General features: G+C 51.8%; 1 protein-coding gene across 2 annotated transcripts in view; it reads left to right on the forward strand.

Annotated features, from left to right (window-relative positions):
- Positions 1-620: 620 nt before the first annotated feature.
- MXI1 (MAX interactor 1, dimerization protein) overlaps positions 621-13,139 on the forward strand; it is a 55,549-nt gene continuing 43,030 nt past the window's right edge. Inside the window, exons 1-2 of one of the 2 annotated variants that reach the window (XM_068198020.1) lie at positions 621-920; positions 11,649-11,781. In XM_068198020.1, coding sequence (XP_068054121.1) covers positions 725-920; positions 11,649-11,781 — 329 coding nt within the window. In that variant the 5' untranslated portion in view covers positions 621-724. Of the gene's footprint in view, positions 921-10,524; positions 10,911-11,648; positions 11,782-13,139 lie in introns of those variants that run through there. The other variant, XM_068198021.1, reaches the window with a different exon arrangement.

Below are 13,139 nucleotides of genomic sequence, written 5' to 3' on the forward strand. Positions count from 1 at the left end.
AAAAAAATATTAATTGCTTTTAGAGTCTAAACCCAGAGAGAGCTTTCTGGGGGGCACTGCATAATAGAAGAGGAGTAATTTGACTTTAAACCGCTAGTGCTTCATGCCGAGGGGCCCCTTTGGAGTTCGGGTTTTGCTTGCAGTGCTGACCCCATCGCCCCCAGGGCTGGGCGCAGCACGGGCTCCCCAGCCCGCCTGTCACGCTGGCTCCCTGACCAGGGACAGACCCTCGGGCAGTGGCGGGAGGTGACACGGGGTGACAAGGGCCAGGGCAGGCCTGGCTGTGCCTCTGTGTCCTGGGGGTGGGTGCAGCCGGGCCCCCACCAGTGCCACCATCCCCGGGGGCGCGATGCCACCTCGGCCGGCGCAGCAGCCGGCGCCCCTTTCCAAGGGTTAGTTCCCCGCTGCGGAGCTGTAACACATCCCGGGGCTGCTGAGCGGCGACCCGCCGGTCCCCCCCGCCCCGGGACAAGCCCGGCCCTGCCCCGCCGGCCGCCCCCCCGCGCCGGGCGCCGCGCAGCCGCCGGCGTTCGCACTCCGCAGGCGCGGCCGGGCCGGGCCGCCCCGCCGGGGCGCGGGGGGGGGGCGGGACGGCGGCGGCCCGTGGGGCGACACAGCGGCGGGGCGGGCGGCGGCAGCGCTGGGACCGCGGCGGCCGCCGGGCTCGCCGGCAGACGGACGGACGGACGGACGGACGCAGCGCAGCACAGGGAGGCTGCGGGGCATGGGGAAGCGCGGCCGGCCGCGGAGGGAGCCGCGGAGCGAGCCGCGGAGCGCAGGGGCGGTCGGTGGGGCCCGGTGCCCCCTCGGGGACATCTGCAACACGAGCCCCGCGGCGGGCATGGACACCTTCCTCTACAACGTGCAGGTGCTCCTGGAGGCCGCCAGCTACCTGGAGCGGATCGAGAAGGAGAATAAAAGTAAGTGCGGGCTGGCGGCCGTGGCCGCGCGTGTGCGTGACCGCGGGGCGGTCAAGGGGAGTGAAGAAAATAAACCAAACTTTCGGCTGGCTGCAGGGGCTGGCGACACAGTGACAAAGGGCGCCGGGGCCGGCCTGCACCCCCCGAGGCAGAGGCGTACGTGCGACCCCCGCTGCCACTGGGGAGATCGGGCCCGGGGGGAAAGTTTGGGATGGAGAGTGGAGCGGGACGGTGCAGGGATGGTGGGACGCATCTCCGGTTCTCGGGGAGAGCGGGCTCGGAGGTGCACCGAGAGGGGCCGGGGGGGCGGCGGGCTCCGCGCGGAGCCAGAGCCGGTGGCGGAGCCGGAGCGGCGGGGGAGGAGGCGATGACACGTCCCCGCTCCCCCCGCCGGGGCATGGGCAGAGTCACGTAGGCAAGTGGCAGCGCTCGCCAGGTAGCCGGCGGGGAGGAGAGGGCAGGGCAGAGCAGTGCAGTGCAGGGCAGGACAAGCGTCCGGTGCGGGGCGGTGGCCAGCGGTGCCGCTAGCCCCCTGCTCCGCGGGCGCGGAGGGTGCGCGTAGCCCGCGGCTTTCCCCCGCGGAGCGGTCTCCCGAGCGGGCACGCGACCTGCGGGGGACGGCGGCACCGCGAGGAAGAAGCGCTTTGGGAACAAAGGGGCGGCCGTGGCCCGCGGCGGAGCGCGGCCGCGGACCCCGCGCAGTGGCGGAGCGCGCTCCAGCGGCGCTGCGCCCGGCGCGCCCCGCCCCGCGGGCGGACACATGGTTCGCACATGGAGCCAGCGCGCCGCGCTCATTGGCCGCCGCCCCCCGGGGGCGGGGCCGCGCGCCCCGCTCCGCCAATGCGCGGCGCCGGGGTCCCCCGTGTGACGTCACGCGTTGCCGAGCGGGCCGGGGGGGCTCGGGGCCGGGGGGGCTCGGCCCGGGGGCTCGGCCCGGGGGCTCGGCCCGGGGGCTCGGCCCGGGGGCTCGGCCCGGGGGCTCGGCCCGGGGGCTCGGCCCGGGGGCTCGGCCCGGGGGCTCGGCCCGGGGGCTCGGCCCGGGGGCTCGGCCCGGGGGCTCCGGGCACCGGCGAGCCCGGGGCTGTCACATGGACGGCTCGCCGGCAGCCCCGGGTTCCGCTCCGCCACCGGCCCTTTGCCCTCGTTTTCCTCGGGTTTCTCTGTTAGTCTTTGTTTTAGCCTTTTATTTTTTTTTTTTTCTACCCTTTCTTTTTTAATTTCTCTGCCCTCCTCGGTTTCATGTTTGCTTTTTTTTTTTTTTTTGTTTTTTCTCCCCCATTTTTCTACCGCGGAGTATGTGCTGCGTTTTGTTTTCCGTTTAACTTTACAAAGGGAGCGGCGAGTCCCTGGCCACGCGTCCCCATCGCACCATCACCCTCTCCTCGCCGTTCATCCCTATGGCAGCTATAGGTCCCGTACAGGTGCCGATATAGGGTGCCCTTGTTCTGCGGGAAAAGCTGCGTGCACGCAGGCTCCCAGGGAAAGGGATCCCACTGCGGAGGAGCTGCTCTGCCGCTGAAGCTGCGGCCAAAAGCCCTTGTTCCTTGCTCGCCCGGAACAAATCCAGGCTGCTTTTCTGTTTCGGAAAGTTGAGTTAATATTGGAGTGGGATTTTTTTTCCTCACGTGCTAATTGTTGTTTCGTAATGAATCTGCAAAGGCAAGCGTCTGAGGAGCTGAGCTGCGCCGTGAGCAGCAGCTCTGAGCAGGAAAATTACAGGAGACACGAGCAAGAATTGGGTTTGCATGTGAAAACAGCAGCATCCCTCGTTTGGAAACGGAGTGTGAGACCGTTTTGGTTTTTTTCTCAACGAGCACTGTTGTTGTGAAGGGGAACTGTCAAAATCGTGGCTTTTTTCGAGGTGGGGGGAGATAGAATTTTCCTTGCTGTTGAGATGGATAGTATCTGATCTTTTATACGCTCCATTTAAAAATGCATCATTTTGTATGGTTCCTTGTTTGGAACTGAAAAATGAGTGGGAGAACAGGATACAGGATTTTTTTTATTGCTAGATTTTTAAAAGAGGTGTTTGCATCTAAACAACTCCATTCCTGAGCACTTGTTTTCACTGAAGCTTTCACTAGTAATTGTTGAGGTCATAATGTTGAAAATCATCACTTTTATTAGGAAATTCTGCAAAACCTTTCAGTATTTTAATGTGTAATCAGGACATTTCAGGGTGAAAAGTCCCATTTAACCAAAGATTCAGCTGGTGAACATGCTGTTCAGAGCATGACCATCATAAAACAGGCAGCTTTTACGTGTTGCTCCCAAACAAAGAAAAATGCTGCTGGGATTGGAAAACAATCTCTGAGCCTTACTGGCCCTATTTAAACTAAGGAACAGCTGCAGAAGCGGGAGGGTTGTATCCTAATGTATATGCATCTCCTTTCTGGGAAGGGATTTACATCCAGAGCTCAGGTTATTGCACCAAGAGAATGCTGTGCCCTTTCATCTGCCAGGACAGGGGTGATTCCTCAGTGCACCCAGTGCAGGCAGCCTGGCAGAGATGTGGCTGGTCACTCCTCATTACCGTCTCTGAACTCACATTTCACAATAATGAATTGGGCAGCTCAAAAAAGTTTGGTGATGGAGACTGCCAGACTCGGTTGCAGTCAGACTTGGTGTTTGCCTGCTTCCTGCAGGATGCCCAGGTCATTTGACCATGGTGTTACGAAGGGCTGTAATGAGCTATTTTGGTGTTACTCCCATCAGGAAGGTGGCTGAGTCACAGCCCTGTTGTGCCAGGTGCTGTACATGCAGGGGAGTGACAGTGCCCTGCCCAAGGAAACAGAGTCTTAAAAAAATAGAGGTGACAAATAGATGTTTGTCTCTTCCTGGCCAGGATGGGTGACAGGGACAGAGCTGGGTAAAGCACCAGGATGCTGGTTGGGATCAGCATCACAGTGGTATGGAAGCTGGAGGGCTTCACTAGCCAAAAGAAGGAATTTAAGGAAGGGCTATTAAGGCTCCCAGAGTTCAAGTGGTTTTCTTCATAGTTTTATGGTTTCTGATAAACCACACTCAGTGTCCTCCTACATTCTTCCAAGCCTTTGGTGGCTGTGCCATGTTATTCACCTTCTCCAAACACTGTCCTCAGCAGGAGCAGATGCTGTTTGGTAGAGGGGCCTCCTGAGAGGTGGGCACAACCTCTTCTCTTGTGGATCCAAATGCTTGGATATCCCAGATGTGCATGTCACACCTTCTGGTGATAGAGGAGCAACTACAAGGATGTTTTCAGCCTCCAAAACACTCCTACCCTTGTCTGCAGGTCAGTGGTACAAGGCAGACAGCAGAGCCTTTCATGTCTAGGGCAGGACTTTCAGATAAGGCAGGAGTTTCCTACCTGCCTGAAGCTCAGGCGGAAATATGGAGATGATGATGATTTACATTTATAGGTCCCACATCCTATTGTTGTGGTCATGAATAACAGCAGAGGGGCCATGGGTTGGCTGGGTGGTGTGGAAGCAGAACCACAGGGCAGAGAGCTGTGGAGCAGGGTAGGATATACTGTCAGGGCTATGGCAGGGGGAGGCAGTGTTCAGGAGTGGCCTCTCAGCACCACCCTTATAGTATTCACTTATATTTTAAAATATTAGAATAAAAATTACCTGTGTTACAGTATGGTGACAGGGAAGGTTAGAATCCTCTTATCAGACTCCTTGGTTAAGCTGGAGTATTTTAGCTACTGAAATATAACTTAATTATTTTTCCAGTTGAGCCTCTGGGAGTGAATAACAGTGCTGCCTGCCTTCTTGCTGCAGTTCTCATGGTGACACCACAAAACCCAATCCCAACATACACCTTGCTAACTGACATGTACAGGTTTCCAAATGACCTGTTTCCAGAAATTTAAGCTTGGTATCCAAGGAATAGAAACATCACATAGAGAAAGTTACAGTGGCTGTTTTCAGAAATGAAATTTGTGCTGAGGGCAGCTCTGTTGATACATCTGTAACCTCTGCAAATGCCACTTCATGAATAAGCATGGCTGAAAATCTGTAGCAGCTGAAATGCTGGAATTTGGAAGATGTTTTTAAAGGGACCTGGAATAAATTCAGCTGAGGTTTAGTATTGTGCCAGGCATCCCCTTTGGGTGTGTAGACTCATGTTTTTGTCAGTAGGAGTTGCACAAACACATGATGAATCCTTTGGATACGATGACTATCTGTAATAGGCATGGTGTGTAATACATTCTGATCTCACTACAGATACAGACCTGTGTTGCCATATCCTCTTCCAAAAGCATGAAGGCAATCAAGTCTCTGTAACAGGGGTGACAAGTTCACAAGTCTAATAGAGGTGTGCATGCATGGGACAGTGGACCGTGGCCCCTTGCAGGAGATAGCTAGATCTTCTTCAAATGCTGGCTATGTTTATTGATCTTCTGACCAGGAACAACAAATGGGTGATCTTAGATTTGCCCTTTGCTCCTGAATAATTCTCTCTGAGGGAGAGGACAACTGAGCCTTGGGGATGAGTTAACACTATGTTCATCATGTGTCTCCTTCCATTGTTAATGTGCTGTTTAGAGTCTTTTTCTGACAAACCAAAGAAATGTCAGAAACCTGTAATTAGTGGAGGGCAGAAGAAGCTGAGACTGCCTTTGGTCTGCATGCAGAACTCCCCATTGTATCAATGAGAGCTGACTATGTGGCTCAAGGTCAGTGTAGATGGTCTTGGATCTTAAGGTGATGTGATCTACAGAGATGTGTGGGACCCCTTTATTTATATGTTTTTCATCCAGCTCACAGTAAACCCCTTTCATTCCTCCTGGTTCATGACCTGGCCACAGTGATTCATGCGTTAGCCACTTCCAGGTTGGGGTATTTTGACTCATGCTATTTGGACCTCGGCATAGAATTCAGAAGGAAGCCACAGCAGGAGAAATGATAGGGCAGAGGTAGAACCATGGAACTGTGCCAGAAGCACTGCTGAGAACCAATTACATCCCTTGTCAGCAAAGCATCCTGAGAGCTGGGAGAGAAGCATCTTCTGCCACTGGCTGAACAACCCTACCTTCTTGTTATTTAGCTGAAGGACTGTGTATATTTTTTTCTCATGGAAATTCCTCTTAATTTTGCAGCTGGATCAGTTAACTGACTTAATCAAAGTTACAGACTAAGTCACTGACTCATTATAAATTTGGGCACAGCACAGGTCTGAAAACAGAGCATATCTCCTGGAGAGAAGGAACAAGTGGCCCAAAGAGCCATTAGATCTGTGGCTTTTATCTTATTGTTTGGCAGAGCTTAGTCTTTGAATCAGAGTGTGCACTTTATTCCTGTTCAAACTTTTGGATATCCCAGAGGTTTGGTTTTGAGGAACGTCTGTCCTCAGTGGTGGATGGGTTCCAGATACCAGTGGGAGTGCTGAAGTGGATTATCTGATGCCTTGGAAAGACTGAAACTCCTGGATGAGGAATGAGGCCATGTCCTATAGGCACTTGTAGGTCCCTTAGTGAAGGTATTGCAAGCCTTGGAAGGGAGCTGAGTAGGTGGGACTTGGGTTGTGCGCCCGTCTGCTGCTGCTAGTCCTGCAATACTGAGCTATTACAGCCATGACTACAGGAATAGAGACCTCTTTGTTACAGTGTGTGCTGATATGTTGTTCAGATGTTGTTCCCCTCACTAGAGAAACAGGAGTGGTATGGATCTGCTGTTCCCAGAGATTTGGGGAATCACCGAATCTTTGCACTGTTTTGAGAGTGCCAGAAAATGGTTCCCACCAGGGATCTCTGTTCATGCTTTGATTGCACAAATGTTAGATTTCAAGGATTTGAAAACAATATTAAGGATTTAGAGGGTTTGTGTGAAGGTGGCAAAGGAAGCGCTTATGGCTGTTGCCATCTTGATGTTCCTCCCAGAAAATGCACATGGTTGGGAACAGGAGGATTTTAGGAAAAGCCAAATACAGAATGAAAAACAAGGCAGCTTAGCCAAAGGGATTGCCCTTACTGAAAATAACTTCCACGTTGCAAAGCATTGTGTTATTTCTAAGGTTTGTGTTCAAAGGAGAGGGCTGGGCATCTTGATTTGTGAGACGTGTTCCTGTTCCACCTCTGACTTAGGGTGTGTCTTCATGTGAGTAATTATGCTGCTTACACCTCAGTTTCACTTCCTGTCGAGTGGAAAGAAAATAGCTAAAGTAATTTTGGGTTTGAGAAGCTTAAAGCATTACTTTTGGAAAGCTCTTAGAAAATTTCCCTGATGGAAGTTGCTAGTTTAATGTAAGTGATGGTGATGTTGATAAAAAACAGATCACATCTGTTATACTTGATGAAAATAGTACAGCAGCATTTCAGATGTAAATATTAATTGATTTCTGCACTGCAGATTTCTTCTTGGATATTTAAATTATTGCTAAGGAGGAGGGAAAGGCTATCAGGGAGATTAACAAATCCATTATTAAGGCTGGAAATGGAGGGTTGCCGAAGTGCCATTTAATAAAATGTAAAAAGCCCCTTTCTAAAGGGCGAAGCAGCAGAACACACAATGAAAGTGAATCACAGCTGCCAGAAGGGATGCCAGCAGCAAGCACTTATAATCAGAAAACTGTACTTACAGATCATTCAGAGCCACTAAATTAAATGATCTCATTCTCCCCTAAAATACTCTTCCCTTAGCCCCTCCCCAGTGTTGCCTGTGGATTGCTCAACCACATTTAAAATCTGACTTTGGGGGCTTTTTGGTCAGCAGTTGAATGGTATTGGGCCTCTTCGTGCTATTTACTTTCCACCCACTTTTGTTTCTGTCACACTCTGGCATTTTGCAGGCTGACCTGCCCACATGAGCACTTGGGATGGCAATTGCAAGATTTTACATATCTGCTGTGGCTCCATAGTTGACTTGCCTCTTCTCTAGGGCTCCTTCTTTGGGAAAATGTCCCACAGCTTATTCCCAAATTTGTCTTTGTTTCACACAGAATTTTTTTTTCCTAATTGTACATCGTTTACTTCAGAAACAAAGACTTGGAAGCTGAGCTGAAGTGTAAATGCAAGAGCTTATCCTACATAATTTCACACAGAACTGATCCTGCTGTTACTTCTTTCCAGGCTGATTTAATTCACCATGTGTATCAGGATCCCCCTCCTTCATCCTCTCTTGTTTTGTATCTTGAACTTTACCTTCATGAGGCTGACACTCTGACATGCTCTTAACCTACCCCTTCATTTTCCAGACATGGCTTTCCCTATTTAATCCCTAGAGTGGCACCACATATCTCCCAGTGTGCCACCAGAAAAGCTAATGGCAGTGGATGCTCACAAGGGCCTGTTTTACAGTGATTTTGGGGCTTCATCATGAGTTTGGGGGGTTGGAGTTGCAGGGTTTGGGTTTTTTCCATGTTTAGTGTTGCTAATCCTGAGAAGCAAATGGCTCGCTGGTTTTGGAAGTAGGTTAAAGGAAGCACAGTTAGAGCCCAGAAATGCTCTTGTGTTAACCTCACTGTTGTGGAGATGTCTGTGCACCTGTGTCCTTTTCTCTAATCCAAGATCTTATGAGCAGTCCTTGAGACTGCTCAAATTTGGAGCTTTCCAGGTGCTTTTAACAGTCTCCTCTATGGGCAGTTTCCAGTGTAGAAATATGAGGTGGGGAGAGAGAATACTTCGTTCCTTGAGTTCTCCCCCGGACAAAAGCCAGTCTTTGCACATGCTGTGGTCTGGCTCGGTGTTGTGCTTACCACAGCTGGGTGTAGGTGCCTGAGTGGAGACTGTCCTGTCCGAGCAAGGTCTGGGACTGGCTTTCCCAGAATGAGGGAGGGATGTCCCTGGAGGTGTCCCAGCTTCCTTTATTTTTCAGCTATCCCACCTTAAGAGAAACAAAACAAATCAACCTCTAGAGATTTGGAGATGAAAAGGTCTATGTAAGAACTGAATAGTGGTATTATTTTTACCTCCATCAGCTGCAAGCCTGCAGTTTTCTGAGGAAACCTCAGAAATGGTGAATCAGCAAATTGTACGTAGAGAAAAGTTAGCTACCCTGAATCCACTTTTTTCAGCTCTTCTCTAGTTCAGTGCTGCCGACTCTTGCAGCTCCATCAGAGTCCCCTGATACTTTGTGCTCTGCCTAAAGCCCTTGCTACCAGACATAAGCCTTTGATTGAGAATCTCTGCTTTTTTGGGATTTTTTCAAGGTACTTTTCTGTCTCCCATTGTGATGGAGGAATGTTTGCAAATGTAACCAGTCATGGCCTAAAGGTTCAGAAAATAACCCCAGTCAGAACTACAAAACAGTCTTTGGGGGGTTCTAAGTCAGAATCAGTTGGAGATTCAGATATTTACTATGAATGTTCTGATCTTGAATGTTTTCTGAGTGCATCCTTTTCGGTATAATACAAAGACTGGTATAATAGAAATCTATGTTATCAGGTTTTTAAACTCTATTCCAGCTAATGCTGAAGTTGGTAAAATTCAGGGTGATAGAAGTGATCCAAGGGTTCATACCTATATGAAAATCAGGGTGTAAATACATTACTAAAGTTCTGAAAAGAGTGAAAATACTGAAAGCATTTGTTATAATGTTGAGATGGTCACTGTTGTGCCTTGTTAATGTGCTATTTCAAGTATAGTGAATTTGCTGTCGGTGGTATCTCTTGGGCTCTTAAATAATCTGTGCACATTGAAAAATGGGCCTTGCTCATTAGCCTCCCATGAAAAACAAAGTATCAGTCACTCCAGGTGGGAATTCCTGGCAGCTTTTTTTTAGTTCCATCTCCACAGGTGAGATGTAGAAAGTTTCCACACTGTGGCTGTGGCTTTGTCTTTTGCAGCCTTTCTGCTTTATCTGTGCCAGTTCCATGTGGGTGGGCATGGAGCCCTCACCTGGAGTGCTGTGTCCAGTTCTGGGCTTCTCACTTCAAGAGAGATGTGGAGCTCCTCGGGCAGGTGCAGTGGAGGGCTACAGAGTTGATCAGGGGACTGGAGCTTCCCTCTTAAGAGGAAAGGTTGAGGGAGCTGGGCCTGTTCCGCCTCAAGAAGAGATGGCTGAGAGGGGATCTCAGCGATGTCTGTCTGTTTGAAGGGAGGTGTCAGAGGTTGGAACAGGTAGTTTTTGGTGGTGCCCAGCAGTGGGACAAGTGGCAACGGGCAGAAACTGATACACAGCAGTCCCACCTGAATATGAGGAACTGTGCAAGTTACTGAGCACTGGCACAGGTTGCCCAGAGAGGTTGTGGAGTCTCTCTCACTGGAGATATTCCAGAGCCATCTGGATGCAATCCTCTACACTGTGCTCTGGAGTGACCCTGCTTGAGCTGGGAGGTTGACCCACCGTGGTCCCTCCCAGCGTGACCCACTCTGTGATTCTGTGACCTCCTCACCACCACCACCACCACCACCACCACCTCGGGGTCTGGGTGGGCACGGAGCCATCCCCTCAGGCGTGGGGACACGCAGCCGTTGCCCCGGGAGCTGCCCCCGGCACGCTGCGGCGGTGCCTCGGTGCTCCCGGGAACTGCATTTCCCAGCCCGCCCCGCTCCGCTCCGCTCCGCCCGCCCGTGAGCGCCGGGCAGAGGTAAACAAAGTGCTGCGAGGCGGCGGGCGGGGCGGCGGCCGGAGGGGCCGGTCCCGCCGCGGGGCTGCCGGGCCGAGGGGGCCGGGGCTGGGATCCTGGCAGGGCCCGGCGCGGGGGCAGCGCTCGGCCGGGCGCTGGGGACGGGGCTGGGGCAGGAATAAGCACTCGCCGCTCCCCGGCGGGAGCATCCCGGAGCGGGTCCTTCCTCCGGCATTTCCTCGCGTGTTCCCTTGCCGCCCCTCGCCCTCCCAGGAGAGCCGCCCCCGGGACGCTGTGACGAGGCCCGGGCACTGGGCAGAGACGGCGATCCCCGGCGCCTCCCCACCGCAGCCGCCCCCGTGTCCAGCGGGGGAGCCGGGAGCGTGGGGGCGGAGGGCGGCCCGGGGCTGCGGAGCCCCCCGGCCATGGAGCAGGTCCAGATGATCAACATCCAGCGGCTGCTGGAGGCGGCCGAGTATCTGGAGCGAAGGGAGAGAGGTAATGGGGGGAGGATGGGTGCCCTCCGTGAGGGGAACGGGTCTGGGGTCAGATCCCCACCGAGGGCGCAGAGTGACCCCGGAGAAGGGATCAGAGCCAGTGTTTGCTGGCGGGATGGTGGTAAATCCCCAGCAGTGAGGGCTGGATGAAGGATAGGGCTGATGAGTCCTCCTGAAGGTGGTGGGTGAGGTGGAATGTTTTTGCAGAGTGGGGGGGAGATTGACGTGGATGTGGTTTCTGGGAGGAAAAGGGGGTATTGGTGTGAAAGTTTTCCACTGGGCAGGAGGGATGATGATGGGTGGCTCTGGCTCAGCAGAGACGTCAGTGGCACAGTGAAATACATCTGGCTTGCCTGGTTCAGATAGGTTGGGCAGGAGGAGAGATATGAGGCACTCTCTGGACTGTCATGGGGTTTTTTTTTATATTTTCAATGTTTGAGTGGTGGTGACCTTCCTCCAGGGTTGGCAAAGACTTTATACTTCCCTTCCTCCCTTTTCTCCAACCCCAGTCCACTTCCCTGTGAATATATCCTCAGTCATTTCCCTGAGCTGTTGTGGTTAAGGGCCTCCCCAGCTAGGCCAGTGGGTTAGTGGTGAGGCCTGAGGCCTGCCTGCTGACTTTTTTTTTCTTTTTCCTTCTTTATTTTTTCTCTCCTTTTTGTTTTTGGTTTGTGTTTTTTTTTTTTTTTTTTGTTGTTGGTTTTTGTTTTTAATGCCTTGCCTGTTGATTCTCTTGCAGAGTGTGAACACGGCTATGCCTCGACTTTCCCCTCAGTTCCAAGCCCCGGGCTACAAGACCCAAAGCCCACACGGAGGCTGAGCCGGGCACGGAAATACAGCAGCAGTGGCAGCATTGCCAGTATTGCCACCAGGTACGAGGTGGGCAGCACAGCACAGGGGGCTGGCTGGGGGTCGAAGCTGCAGGAGAAAGTTGGAGGCAGTGGAGAGAAACTTGCTCTCTTGGAAAAATGGGAAGAGTCGGAGCAGCTGGAGGGATTCAGAGCTGAGATTCAAGTGCAGTGTCCATTCTGGATTCATAGCTCTGGAAGTAGAGGGGACACAGGGGAGCTGGATCTGAAGTGGTACTGCCAGCTGACACCATGCCAAGTCTCAGATGCTGCAGAGGGAAGGGGAATAGGGAGATCTGTTCATAAGGTTTAGGGAGGAGGTAGGCAATAGCTATTCCCATTATATACAGCTGATGTTCTTCCAACCCAGAAATCGCTGCTTTTAAGGGATAGTGCATGTGCAGCCTGGGTGCTTTGGGATTGTAATGACAGGCATGATTTGAAGCAAGGAAATGTTTTGAAATGGATCCCATACAACAAATGGGAGAGAGGGAGATGACTGACTGTAATGTACAACATGTTAAAAATTCAGTTCAGGAAAACAAAGCTGTGTTTCAGTGTGCCTTTCAGGGCAGTGGGATTTCCCAGCTTTTGATAGCTTGGTAATTGTAGAACTCCATGTTTTTGACACCTTTCTTATTTTACAATGGCATGTTTCTTGGTTTTTTAAATCTAGAAGAGACAACAGGTTTAAGCCTGTTGCCTGGTGGTGTGGTTGCATCTGCCTCTTCCCTCTCATTCCTGTTCTTTTTATTTTTGTTTGCTACCTTCTGTAGATTTGTTGAGACCTTCTGAGATACAGAAACTTTTGAAACATCAGTATACCTTAGAAAAGGCATTTGCAAGCTTGCTTTTACTGCAGCAAGGCCTGTGCAATCCATAAAATGGTGGCAGGTGGCTCAGGTGATTAAGACTTTCTTAAGGCCATTGGGAAGGATCTGTAAAGGCCTAAGGGAAAGGTGCCTTTGCTTGCAGTGATTCTGCTTTGGCAGCATTTGAAAATAGAGGTTGTTTGAAGCAATGTTAGGACACCTTGCTGTGGGGAAGTTTTCTTCACCAGGATCAGCATATCTGGAGCTCTTTGTATGCTCAATGTTTGCATTTGCTTCCCTACTTCATCCAGCCTGTCCTAATTTGAGGGCAGTGGTAGCTCTTTACTGTTTATCATGAGCCAAAGCCCCCAGTCCTGTGACTTTGTGTTGGAAAATGATGGCAAATGCTGAATTGAGGTCGGTATTTTTCTCTCTAGGTTTCCCACTTACTATTTTTCCATCCCACACCTCTTTGTCTCAAAGGCCTTTGTCATGGCAACCTGCCCTTCTCCAGAGGAGAGCTGGAAGCACATCCCCCTCAGGAAATCCTTAGCACTGAATCCAGCAGCC

This window comes from Anomalospiza imberbis, chromosome 8 (assembly GCF_031753505.1).
Source record: "Anomalospiza imberbis isolate Cuckoo-Finch-1a 21T00152 chromosome 8, ASM3175350v1, whole genome shotgun sequence".
Classification (NCBI taxonomy): domain Eukaryota; kingdom Metazoa; phylum Chordata; class Aves; order Passeriformes; family Viduidae; genus Anomalospiza; species Anomalospiza imberbis.